This window comes from Diabrotica virgifera, chromosome 3 (assembly GCF_917563875.1).
Source record: "Diabrotica virgifera virgifera chromosome 3, PGI_DIABVI_V3a".
NCBI lineage: Eukaryota > Metazoa > Arthropoda > Insecta > Coleoptera > Chrysomelidae > Diabrotica > Diabrotica virgifera.
This window is the reverse complement of record NC_065445.1, coordinates 146,123,583-146,136,764: the sequence shown is the minus strand read 5'-3', so window position 1 is coordinate 146,136,764 and position 13,182 is coordinate 146,123,583. Positions and strand designations below refer to the sequence as shown.

Below are 13,182 nucleotides of genomic sequence, written 5' to 3'. Positions count from 1 at the left end.
GTGGGCGCTTGCCATTTTTTAATTTAATTTTCCTTTTCCAACAATCGTTTTTTCCGATTATAACGCCATCTATGCATAATTCGAAAAAATGTTTCCAATAAAAGTTACTTATTTTTTCGTAAGAAATCCAAATCTGCAATAAAAAATAGGGGCTCCTATTTAAGATTTTAAAGTAACCCCCACCCCACCTCCATAGGGGGTCGTATTTGGTGCCATTCGATAGATTTTTTAAAAATATTAAATAAGTGTATTTTACAGTTTTTCGATCTGATGTTCATTTCGCGAAATATCGCGGGATTCGTATTTAAAATATTAAATTTACCCCCCACCCCTCTCCGTGGGAAGTCGTGTTTGGTATCATTCGATAGATTTTTAAAAAATATTGAGCGCATATTTTTTAGTTTTTCGATCTGGCATTCATTTCGCGAAATATTCGCTTTTTTCTTGTGAGACTTTGGGACTCGCCCATTTCCTTACGCCCGGCTCAAATCGTCAGATTTTTGAAATATACACTCTTTTGCATGTACTTAACTTACCTTATCTTAATCTGACAATTTCGAGCTTTTTTAAGGATAGATTTTTTTTTCGGGCCCTCCTTAACGAACTCCCCTGTGTTAAGAGCCAATATATGGTAGAGGTACATCTGCAGGATACCAGGTTTCTCTCCATATGATAATCTGACGCGCTCGAGTAACTGCAAAAATCCCCGCTTGGGCTCCCCTACCATTACAAATCAATATTTAAATTAAAGTATAAGCACAACGCAATTAAACAAATTCCAACACTCTGACACTAACTTTTGATTTGCGTACACGTTAGCGTACACCTAGACACAGCGTTATATTTAGGTATATTCTTTTTTTCCTTCTTTAGTTTATTGGCCTCCACCTACTTGGGTATTTGGCCAGCTCGTCGTAGGGTAATAAAGGAAAAATATTTATATTCTAATGACATTTATCGTATGTCGTTGTAATAATATATACCAGTTTGTTGAGATTGGAGTTTGATACAGTTTTTGAAGGAAAGAAAAGAAGGTTTACTATTGAAAATAAAACCATTTTGTAAAAGTAAAATTTTTCTATGAATAGTTCAAACGAACAAAAACGCTTTTAACGTCACATAACTGTATTTTTTACTGACGTTTATAATGTCTAATTAATTTTGTTTACTTTTTGGTGTAAAATGTAAATGCAAAACCATATGACGTCACGACGCGTTTTTTGCTGGCTGGAATAATTTGAATTTTTAATCGTCTTTAGGGGAAAAACGAAAGACAAACAAAACTTTTTTATCATTGATACATGTTTTAAATTATGTTCTGTTGTGATTTATAACATTTTTTTCCAATTTTAAATTTTATGCAAGTTCCCTATTCGCGGTGTGCAAGTACTTGGGAGGGAATACGAGAAACGATCGTGCGAGAATAGCGGAGAAATATTGCAACTTTCTTAAATAATTCATATTGTCAATTGAAATTGTCAAATTGACGTATACTTCATACCTACTGTCACTGAAGAAGAAAAATTATATATTGCTCAACAATATTGATATAATATGCAATTATTATATAAAGGTAAATTTAATTAATTGTACATATTATTTTGTTTGCATTACTGCATTTTAATAACTAATTTTATTTACTACATACAATTGTTTACGTTTTAATAACATAACCTGCATCTTATTTTTTTTCTTAATATTTTTTTGGACTATGGCCTTGACAATTATCCAGTAACCAGGACTAATATAATTGGCCAATATAATTAAAAGTGCGAATAATGTTGCTGAGCGTAGAAACCAGGTGTCGCTTTGCCGAACTTGCACGGTCCCAATAATTATTCTGGCATTACACACAAAGAGTCCAAACTTTCCCAAGTTTCTGAACATCTGTCTCCAAGTTTGAAAAGTCAGGGACCACCATAAAAGATTTATTTGATGACGTAAACAAAACTTTTTTTTTCTCCGAAATAAAATAACTAAAAGAATGAGTGGATTACACGTAGGCAGTGTACGATCAGGCAGGACCATGTAGGATACCAAAATATATACAGTAAAATTCGCAAAGAAATTTGCGGCGAAGGAGCTCTGAACGACTACACTTTGCACCAAAGCTGAAAATCTATGTAAACTCGGCGACAGCTTCAATCTCGACAAGAAAATTAAGAAAATTGCTGGTATCTTCAACAAAAAACAAGGTTTTGGTAATTACACATATTGACCAAGATGAATTAATAATGTATCCTCGTGATATACATAATGCTTGGGATATGTACACAGCTAATTTGTTCAACGATCACAGAACACAAAAGCCACCATAACTGGGAGACCATTTGCATAGCCCAAGTATTTTGAAAGCCGGGATTGTACACGCTATCAAACTATTAAAAAGTAACAAAGCCTCAGGCCCAGATAATTTGTATGCAAAAACAATCAAGTTACTTTATGAAGAAAACATAATATGCTTCTTTTCATGAGCATTTTTCAGTGCGTCACAAATGATAGAAAAAAAGGTAAGTCCGTGATAATATACATTTTAGTGACATGACATTTTAGTTAAATCTGACAGTTGTCAAATTTATATTGCATTTATAAAATGGTATTTTCTTTGATTTGTATAGTCTTATAAATTGTACAGATTATATTCGTAGATATATTATATAATTCGAAAATAATTTTTATTTCAATTATAACGCCATCTATTGACAACTAGAATAAATGTTATAAATGTCACCGACGAAATGTAATCACCGACGTGCGTTTTTTCTGTCACATGCAATTTAACGCGTTAGAAAGAAATCGAAAAACTGTGACGCACTGAAAGATCCTCATGAGAAAAAGCATACATTATTCTGAAGCTATTTAACGATATCTACGATAAGGGCCAGAATCCAAAAGATTGGTTGCTCTCTAGATTTATCGCCCTAGCCACATACACTAAGTGCAAAATTCTGCATGGACCACTGGCTAATAAGCCACTTTATAAAACTTTTCTTGAGATGAATCTTGAAACACAAGAAATGTGAATAAGTCACATTAAGTCACAGGCTGGAATCATTTTGATTTCAAAGATGGACTTTAAACAAAACAGGATGTTTTTCTCTGTTTCATCGATTATGAAAAAGCACTAGATATCGTGAAACACGAACTAATGATACAATATCTACAAGAGTTGGGATTGGATACAAGGCTATAAAAGTTATCACCAATTTGTATTGGAACCGGACAGCAACAGTACGTCTTCAAAATGTCAACGAAACGAAAGATTTCTCAATAAAAAGGGGAGTAGGAATGCAAGGTTGTATCTTTTCTTCAATGTTGTTTAACTTATATGTAGAAAAATTCTTCGCAGATGCAGTGGCAGACTCTAATAAGGGTATTAAAGTAAACGGCATATTTATTAACAACATTAGGTATGCCGATGACACAGCGATCATGGCAGATATCGAATATCTTCAATACCGTTTAAATCATCTAACTCTTTCAAGTGAAGCGTTGGGTTTGAAAATAAATATCAAGACGACAAAAACAATGTTTATATGTATAAATAATTATCTAAACGCAAAGATATATGTAGCTGAAGAATAAATCGACCAAGTTATATAGTTTAAATACTTGGGTTGTCTGCTAAACGAAAGTTGGGACCCTAAAGTTAGACTGATATAAAGAGCAGAGTAGAACAAGCCAGAATTGGTTTTTTGAAAATTCGTAAATTTCTGACTGATTGCAAGTTGGATTTCAACCTGAGATACAAGATGCTAAAGTGTCTCTCTCAAAAAACTGGTATAAGACTGTATAGAACACTGATAGTACCCGTTTTCGCATATGGATTAGAGGCATGCACTCTAACCAAAACAGACGAATCATCTCTATCGATTTTTGAAAGAAACCTATTACGCAAGATACTCGGAGCGGTCTGTGAAAACAGGATATAAAGGCGTAGATATAACTTTAAACTGCAGAATACCTACAAGCATGTTTGGTCGAAAATATGTAACCACTATAATACTGCGGACCCACTCGCAGTGGGCAGAACATGTAGTCAGAGCTCCCCGAATTGAACATGATAAAAATATTCTAACAGCGCAACCACCGGTGGGAATGAGAAGACGGGGTAGACCAAAGCTGAGGTGGTTAGACCCAAGGGGTAAAACAGGATGCTGGGAAGATCCGTGTTACCAACTGGAAAATCGAAGGAAATGACAGAGAAGAATGGCGCAAAAAGCTTAACAAAGTTGTGACAAAGCTCTTTAAGGGATGTACCATAGTGATAATGATGAATTATTAATACACTCTGTACATAGTTTTCTATACTTTTCTGAGAATTGCTGGGTATATATTTATTCTGTTTTCAATTATTTGCTATATTACTGGTTATATATGCAGGGTGTGGCTTTTAGTGCGAGGAAGTCAACTACTTATTTGTCGTAAGAGATATGGGAACAAATTATTTAAGTAAAAGTTAGAGCATAGATAGAACCATACATAGATAGCAATATAAGGTTTTGAAATGTTGTACGAGGTGGTTTGAACGATAATTACGCTTTTACATTAATTTCGTAGCAACGTTAACATCCTGTACAACTGTAGATATTTAAGATAAAAAAATCTATTTAGGTCGGCGTTATCTAACTGCCCCACGAACTACCTGGGCCCGTTAATCCCAAGTACATGCTGCCCTATCGTCGATAAAGTTAAGGACTAAGTCTTAATGACCGGAAATTCCAAATTTGATTATAGTTGAAAGTAAGAATATAAATATTTTCAGTTATTCACTTCAGTTGCAAGTATTACGGTATAGTGTCTGGTTTTGTCCGTTAGTGTTTAACTTTTAAATGGCGAATCCAACGACTATGTTTAGTCAAAGGAGATAACTTTTATTAATAATTAATGAATATAAATATTCAAAGGCCCATGTCTCCAAAGATGGAAAAGTTAAAAGGCAATGCACCAAAAAAGGGTGTCAACAAAAATTGTACACAAAGGAAGGTGATGAAAATTACGTTATTCTTGAAAAAGCATCGGTGGAGCATAATCATGCTCCAGATATCCACGTTGACCGGCAAATTTTTAGTAATTCTACAAAGAGGAAAGCTGTAGAAGATATACGTGAAAAACCTTTAAAGATTGTCCACAAGGAATTGAGGAAGGAAAATTTCAGCAATTTACCGCTGACGACGAAAGACATTTCTTGCGTTCGAAGAAATATCTATGCTGCAAGACGAAAATCCACACCATCATTGCCCAAGTTACAGAAAGAAGTTCTACAAGTGTTAGTGAACTTAAATTTAAAAACAAATACAGTGAAAACTTTTTATTATCTACGAAAAATAATTCCGCAATTTTTAGTTGTTTCACAAATTTTTACTTTTTGTGTAATCTAGATTCTTTGTGTGTAGATGGAACTTTTCAATACTGTTCTAAATATTTTTGTCAGATGTTTACTATACATGGCTACAAAAATGGTTTTTATGTTCCTCTAGTATTTTGTTTGTTACCAAATAAATCACAGCAATCGTACAAAAGTACATTTGATACATTAATAACAATATGTACAGATTTAAATTTAAATTGCAAACCGAAGCGAATAATTTCTGATTTTGAAATAGCAATTCAAAATGCAGTCAAGTTAGTGTGGCCCGACATTATTATTTTTTGTTGCAAATTTCATTTAACACAAAATTGGTACCGAAAAATTCAAAATTTAGGTTTGTCCTCTGAATATAAAAATCAAACTGTTATTCTTCTTCTTCAGGTGCCATCTCCACTACGGAGGTTGGCAATCATCATAGCTATTTTAATTTTTGAGGCAGTAGCTCTAAATAGTTGTTTTGAGCTGCATCCAAACCATTCTCTGAAACTGTTTATTGGAAAATATTTAAAATTGTTTTTCGGCATAATTATTTAGATCCAAATGATGTTGGTGACTTTTTTTCTCATGAACTTTTTAATATTACGCCAGAAGATGACACAGTTATGCAATTTTGTGATTACCTAGTCGATAATTATTTAACGGAAGATTCAACATTTCCACCTTACATGTGGGCTTCAAATTCATCATCTCTTATATTTACTACAAACGCATGTGAATCATTTCACTCGAAATTTAACAATGTTTTTATAAATCACATCCTGACATATTTAAATTTACAGACATTTTGTTAAATTTTCAAGCAGAAGTATAATGTGAAAATTAGAACTGCACATAGATTCGAAAAAAAAACTTGATAAAACGGCAAAAAGAAAAGTTGATTTTATTGAAAATAAGCTAAATGAATATTACGTTAATAAAAACATTACTAAATTAGACTTCATTAAGTCAGTTTGCAATTATTATGCAGCTAACTTTTAAAACCTAAATAGAGTTCACTCTTACTTATTTTAATCACTAATCATACATTAGAATTAAGCATTGTTATTGTTTAACTGTAGTTTTTGTTATTGTATATAAGTTAATGTAGATTTATAAATAAACTTTATTCGATTATATTGTTATAGACTCATTATTTAATCATTTAAAATTTTCGGTCATGCTTTGGGAATTGGGTTCCTTTTTGAATACCATAAAGTAAAACAAAAACTATATATGTTCACAAAAATATTATCTAAGTACCTAGGTAGCGTGGGGCAGTTCGTAGTCGCTTTTAATCCTACTATAAAACTGAACCCATTAAAATCTAGGTAATTAGCGTGGGGGAGTTCGTAGTCGCCCATTTAGGACCAAACGACTTTTTAATATAGTCTATTATTATCCAAAAAAATTAACAACGCGAAATATTTAATTTTGGTATATAGGATTGGTCGAAAGTGGGAATCAGTCATTTCTAAGTATTAACAAATGGAAACATCCTGCATTTTAGTATTGCAATGAAATGTTATTTATTTTGTGCTTTTATTTGTGAGTTATTCGTGATTCTTTGAGCCAAACGTTCATTGGAAAAGCAATTAGGAGCAATTTTATTAGGTTGGCTGTGAAAATCTTCAATCAAAAATAATTTTTTTCGAAATAAAAAATACATAATAGTGCAGACTGATCCTTAATTTATTTATTAGGTAAGATATAAAATATCTAAGTAGTTAAGATTGTTGGTGTGTAAAATATTAATAAAAATACACTATATTCTACCTAGTTGACTCCCACTTCCCACTTTGATACTAAACTTGCTTTAAAGTTTGACATTAGACTATTTTTATAGTTCTTGTTGCTTTGTTCCTACATATTACTAACATATAAAATAAACCTAAATATTTTTTCGTATCTCTTACGGCAAATGAGTAATTGACTTCTCCGCACTGATGCCGCACAATGTATTTTTTTACTTCAGGCTTAAGAAAAACAATTCAAGAAATCATTTTTATAATCAAAAAGTTTTTCTGTATTAGTTTTACTCCTAAGTGAGTATCGAGACCAAGTTTTCGTTGGAATTTTGCCACGCCGAATTAGCCAGGAAGTGAGGTGAAAATTATAGACTTCCCCATGCCTTCTTTTATTCAGCATTCGTATGGTTTGCAAGTAATAGAAACCACGAAGGCCTAACCAGAAACTTGGTCTCGTTAAAAGTTTTATTTCTCCGAAAATAAAACTTCGAATTAAATAATTTTTATAACGGTAAAGTTACCTCTATAAAAACCCATCGGATCCCTCATATTCAAATTCTGTGCCCTCTGTCTTCCATGATCTTCGTTTACTCTTACATTAAGAGGTACCATTGAATCTCCCAACGTTGTTCCATGCAAGCCAGCGATCGCTGCCTGTGCTTCTTCGCTCTTAGCAAATCTAAATAAATAGATACAAATTATAACACAAGTGAATAAAGGTGTTTTTTTTTAATTAATTTAATAGGGGTATGATGAACCAACGGAAGCGATCCAGATTCTACGAGGCGTTAGACAAGGATGTATACTTTCACTTATATTATTTAACCTATATTCAGAGGAAATATTTAGTGAAGCCTTGGAATATTGCGAACATGGAATAAAAGTTTGAACAGTTTACAGCAACTAATAAACAAAGTAAATGAAGTAAGTGAAAGATTTGGACTACAAGTAAATACATCAAAAACTAAATTTATGGTCATCAGCAAAAATAAAATTAGAGACACTCAACTGCTTATCAAGAACAGACCAGTGAACCGAGTAAAACAGTATACCCATCTTGAAACAATAGTAAACGAACAATGGGATCACTTACAAAAATAAAATGTAGAATAGAGAAGGCTAGGAGTGCATTCAATAGCATGGCTAAACTCTTTAAAAGTCACAACCTTAATCTGGGGATAAAAGTAAGGCTCCTACGATGTTATATCTTCTCAATATTATTATACTATGGAGTTGAATCCTGGACACTCACTGAAGCTATGGAGAAAAAACATGAAGCCTTCGAGATGTATGATATCATGGATAATCACTAAGGATATCATGGACGGACAAGATAACCAACGAGATCGTATTACGAAGAATGGGGAAAGAGAGGTGACGTATACCATTAAAAGAAGAAAGTTAGAATGTCTCGGACGCATAATGAGAAACGCCACTAAATACAGGTTACTGATGGTAATACTTCAAGCCAAAGTATTCGTAAAGCAAGGAATTGGGAGAAGAAGATATCATGATTAAAGAACTTAAAGAACCTGAGGAAATGGTTCTCCACAACAATAATTAATATATTTAAAGCATCAGTTAATAAAATAATTATAGCCAGAATTATCGCCAATATTCGAAACGAATAGGCACCAAAAGAAAAAGGATAGTGGTATATATTTCAGTTAAAAGTTCTTTTTCATCAAAATGGTTTCGTTGAAATTTCGGAGGACATGTAGGTAGATGTTATGCATTATTAGTTGGCGGATAAAGGTGTCAAAGTAACTTAACACCTTTATCCAAACAAGAAATCACGTTTTGTTGTTATTAACAATTAACCTATACAACACTTTTTTGAGGTTGTTGTTGTGTTTATTGACGTTTGAGTAGGTACGTCAGATTGTTTTTTTAAGGGCTGTTTTATTATTTTACTAAACTCTGTGTTTTTAAATTATGGTAGGGGAGCCCAAGCGGGGACTTTTGCAGTTACTCGAGCGCGTCAGATTATTACATGGGGAGAAACCTTGTACCCTGAAGATGTACTTCTACCATATATTGGCTCTTAATGCAGGGGAGTTCGTTAAGGGGGGCCGAAAAAAAATCTATCCCTAGAAAAACTCGAAATCGTCAGATTAAGATAAGGGTAAGTTAAGTACATGCAAAACAGTGTATATTTCAAATATCTGATGATTTGAGCGGGGCGTAAGGAAATGGGTGAGTCCCAAAGTTTCACAAGGAAAAAACGAAATGAATGACAATCGAAAAACTAAAAAATACTTGCTCAATATTTTTCAAAAATCTATCGAATGATAGCAAACACGACTTCCCACGCAGAGGGGTGGGGGGTAAATTTAATATTTTAAATACGAATCCCGCGATATTTCGCGAAATAGACATCAGATCGAAAAACTGAAAAATACACTTATTCCATATTTTTGAAAAATATATCGAATGACACCAAACCGACCCCCCACGGAGGTGGGGTGGGGGCTACTTTAAAATCTTAAATGGGAGCCCCCATTTTTTATTGCAGATTTGGATTCCTTACATAAAAATAAGTAACTTTTATTCGAGACATTTTTTCAAATTATGGATAGATGCCGCTATCTAAAAAAACGATTGTTGGAAATGAAAAATTAAATTAAAAATGGAAAGTCCCCACTAAGATGGAAAACTTAACTTTTTTTGGACCTACTCTTCACAACCTAATAGGTCCCCATAACGCTCGAGTGACTGCACATTTAGCATACTTTGCTCCCTACCATTAGGAGTAAACTTAAAAGACAGATTCACTCCCCGTAATGTCACTAGAACAATTACCAGATTCAACTTCTTTTTTGGTTGATCATGTCGGTCTTTGACGGTAATTCAGTAATCAGTATCGGACTTCACAAATAAAAAACTTAATTTCATTTAAATGAATGGCATTTAATTGAAACAGATAGAACTGTATCTTTGCAAAAAGGTTACTTGAAAAAAGTTTAATGTAAAATCTTTTTACAAAGTCAGTATTTACTACATCTTCCATTTTGTCTCACTTTATTGTCTTGAAAATTTCTAATCTTTATTTTAACTGTTTGATGTACAAATAATCCGACGCCATAATAGGCATAAGGAAAAAAGAAAAGAAGAAGAAGAAAACGTACAAATTCATGCAGAATTTAATCCGGTATTAAGACATAGACATTTTAATTATATATTTTTAATTTTTTTAAAATACAAATTCAAATAAATTATAATCACATTAAAATTACACTGTAGATACAGTTTATTCATCTTCTGAGGAACTTGTATTACTGCCAGCATTGCTAATTGGAAGTATTAATGGTTCTATTACACTATACTCGATGCCATTTAGTTAGCACCTTTCTTCTTCTACTTTGAGGATGTGATTAATACAATTTTGCCAATGTATTGTAATTTTATTTCGAGAGCTTGTTTGTAGAAGTTTCTTTATTTTTTGCAATTTAAATCTTTTGTGTTTTTGAATGCTACTTCATTTTCCCCCAAATTTTCACAATGGGATTCAACTGGCAATGATATCGGAGGCAACCGCAGCACAATTTGGCAATTTCTTTTAGCCATCTTATCAGTTAAATACATATTATACTTATCTTTATTTAAACGTATCAGATGTAAAAGTTCTGAGCTAACCATCTCAAAATAAAAAGGAATAATTTTTATTTGTAACAGCATTATTGCATAATATTTCTCTTTTATAATGCTGTTGTCAGATTTTTCTCTATTTTTCGACTGTGATATGAGGCACTATCCATTACAATGAGATCGTTTTTTGGTAATTGTTGAAGGATGTGTATTACCAAACCAATTTTCAAAAACAGATGCATTCATTTCTTCATGGCAATCTTCTACATTTCTTCCTTTAAAAAGTAAAAGTCCTCCATTAACAAAACCTAACTCTAGATATGTATAAATAACTACGAGGCGTTTTCCTTTCCCCGACGGGTTTTTCAAACCAGTAGACAACCCTTCAATAAATGCCTGTCTACGGTTTTTTATGTCAGTGTCTACCCATACTTTATCTTTGATGTGACCTTCATTTACCCATGTTTCGTCAAAGTAATAAATGGGTTTACCTTTACTTTTGCACTGTTTTATACAAGTTAGGTAATTACGTCTCCATGTTATAATATCATCACATTCAATGATAATACTTTTTCGACTTCTCTTCAAGAACCTACAAAATAATAAAATGTAGAGAGTTATTCACTATATTTTGAACCCCCTGTAAACTGCTTTATTTACAGAATTAGAAAAAAATGTAAAATACAAAAGTTATTCGATTTTTAAAATATGATTTTTTGACATATATATCGTACTAATGACGTCATCCATTTGAGCGTGATGACGTAATTGACTATTTTTTTTAAATGGGAATAGGGGTCGAGTGCTAGCTCATTTGAAAGGTAATTCAATTCTCTATTCAGTAATATTAACATTAAGATAATTATTTATACAGGGTGTCCAATTTTTTTTTAATTGAATTAATTGACACAAAAAGAAGAATGCATGTAATTTATTTAATTCAAAATACATTCTACTGCTGTCAGAAAACAGAAATAACTGTTTATTGAACAAATAAACATTACTTTTCACTTAAATTCAATGTTCAAGCTGCCACCCATCCGCCTCTTGGCAGTTTGAACATTGAATTTAAGCAAAAATCAATGTTTATTTGTGAAATAAACTTATATTTCTGTTTTCTAACAGCAGTAAAATGTATTTTAAATTAAATAAATTACATACATTCTTCTTTTTGTGTCAATTAATTTAATTCAAAAAAATTTTTGGACACCCTGTATAAATAATTATCTTAATGTTTGTATTACTGAATAGATAATTGAATTACCTTTCAATTGAGCTAGCACACGACCCCTATTCTGATTAAAAAAAATAAAGCACTCATGGGAGTGCCGACAGAAGTGAAAACTTCTTATAGTATATAAATTACGAGCTCAATACTTTTTCCCCATCCAAAAGGAAGTGCTATACCTATAATATATACGCGTTTCGTACGTTCTATGCTACTTATGTATACATACACATGATACTATAAATAAGAAGATAATATATTGCGCACCCTGAAGGGAGGGGAGTCGTGACGCAACCGGCACGTTCATAATGGTTCGTAACGTCCGATTAGTTTGAATCGTTCGCGGTTGTAAGATAAGTGTATTTTATATATATATATATATATATATATATATATATATATATATATATATATATATATATATATATATATATATAAATCGGTTTTAAAACGTCTTGCGACGTTGTCCGATGCCTAATTTCCATGACACTCTATCATCCCATTGGCCCTCTCTAAGATCTCTTGCGCTCATCGCCTTCGTTACTCCCTCTCTCCAAGATTTCTTGGGTCTTCCTCTCTTTCTGCGGTTTGGTGGTACCCATTGCATAATCATTTTAGGGAGTCTTGAGTTATCCATCCTCTGGACGTGTCCGTACCATATTTTATACCGTATTTTATATTTTATCTTTGTAAAAGTGAGATGTCTTTTATAAACAAATAACACAAAAAAGTAGTTTAATATTATTTTGCTAAATGAATAATTTCATGACAATGCATAGAAATCCCATTTAACTTTAACAAGAATTCAAATTCAAATTGGTCTCCCGTTACGTCATCATGCGCGAACTCGGACGTATTTGGGCTACGGGAAGATACTATCTGGTTATTTTTAGTATCATGTACATACACATAATTTATATACGTACGAAATTTAAAGAAGTGCACTCATCTAAAAAGTGCACAACGTCCCTAAAGAAAATTTCACTGAAAAAATTTATTTTGTGGAAGCAATGACGGTCACTAATTTAATAATTTTTCCCTACCTAAAAGTGTATAACGTCCTTAAAGAAGTTTTCACTTCAAAAATTTATTTCGCCGAAGCGATGACAGTCGCTAATTTAACACTTCTTCCCCATCCAAAAAGTGCACAACGTTCCTCAAGAAATTTTCATTTCAAAAATTTATTTCGCCGAAGCGATGACGCTCGCTAATTCAACACTTTTCCCCATCTAAAAAGTGTATAACGTCCCTAAAAAAGTTTCGCTTCAACA

At 32.5% G+C, this 13,182-nt stretch overlaps 1 protein-coding gene across 2 annotated transcripts in view; it reads right to left on the bottom strand.

The window, feature by feature from the left end:
• LOC114339637 (sex-lethal homolog) overlaps nt 1-13,182 on the bottom strand; it is a 148,570-nt gene that overhangs the window by 111,173 nt on the left and 24,215 nt on the right. Inside the window, exon 4 of one of the 2 annotated variants that reach the window (XM_050646929.1) lies at nt 7,617-7,774. The exons of the other annotated variant lie outside the window; for it this stretch is intronic. Within the exon in view, the coding sequence (XP_050502886.1) occupies nt 7,617-7,774 (158 nt within the window). The remainder of the gene's footprint in view (nt 1-7,616; nt 7,775-13,182) is intronic. 2 annotated transcript variants of the gene reach the window in all.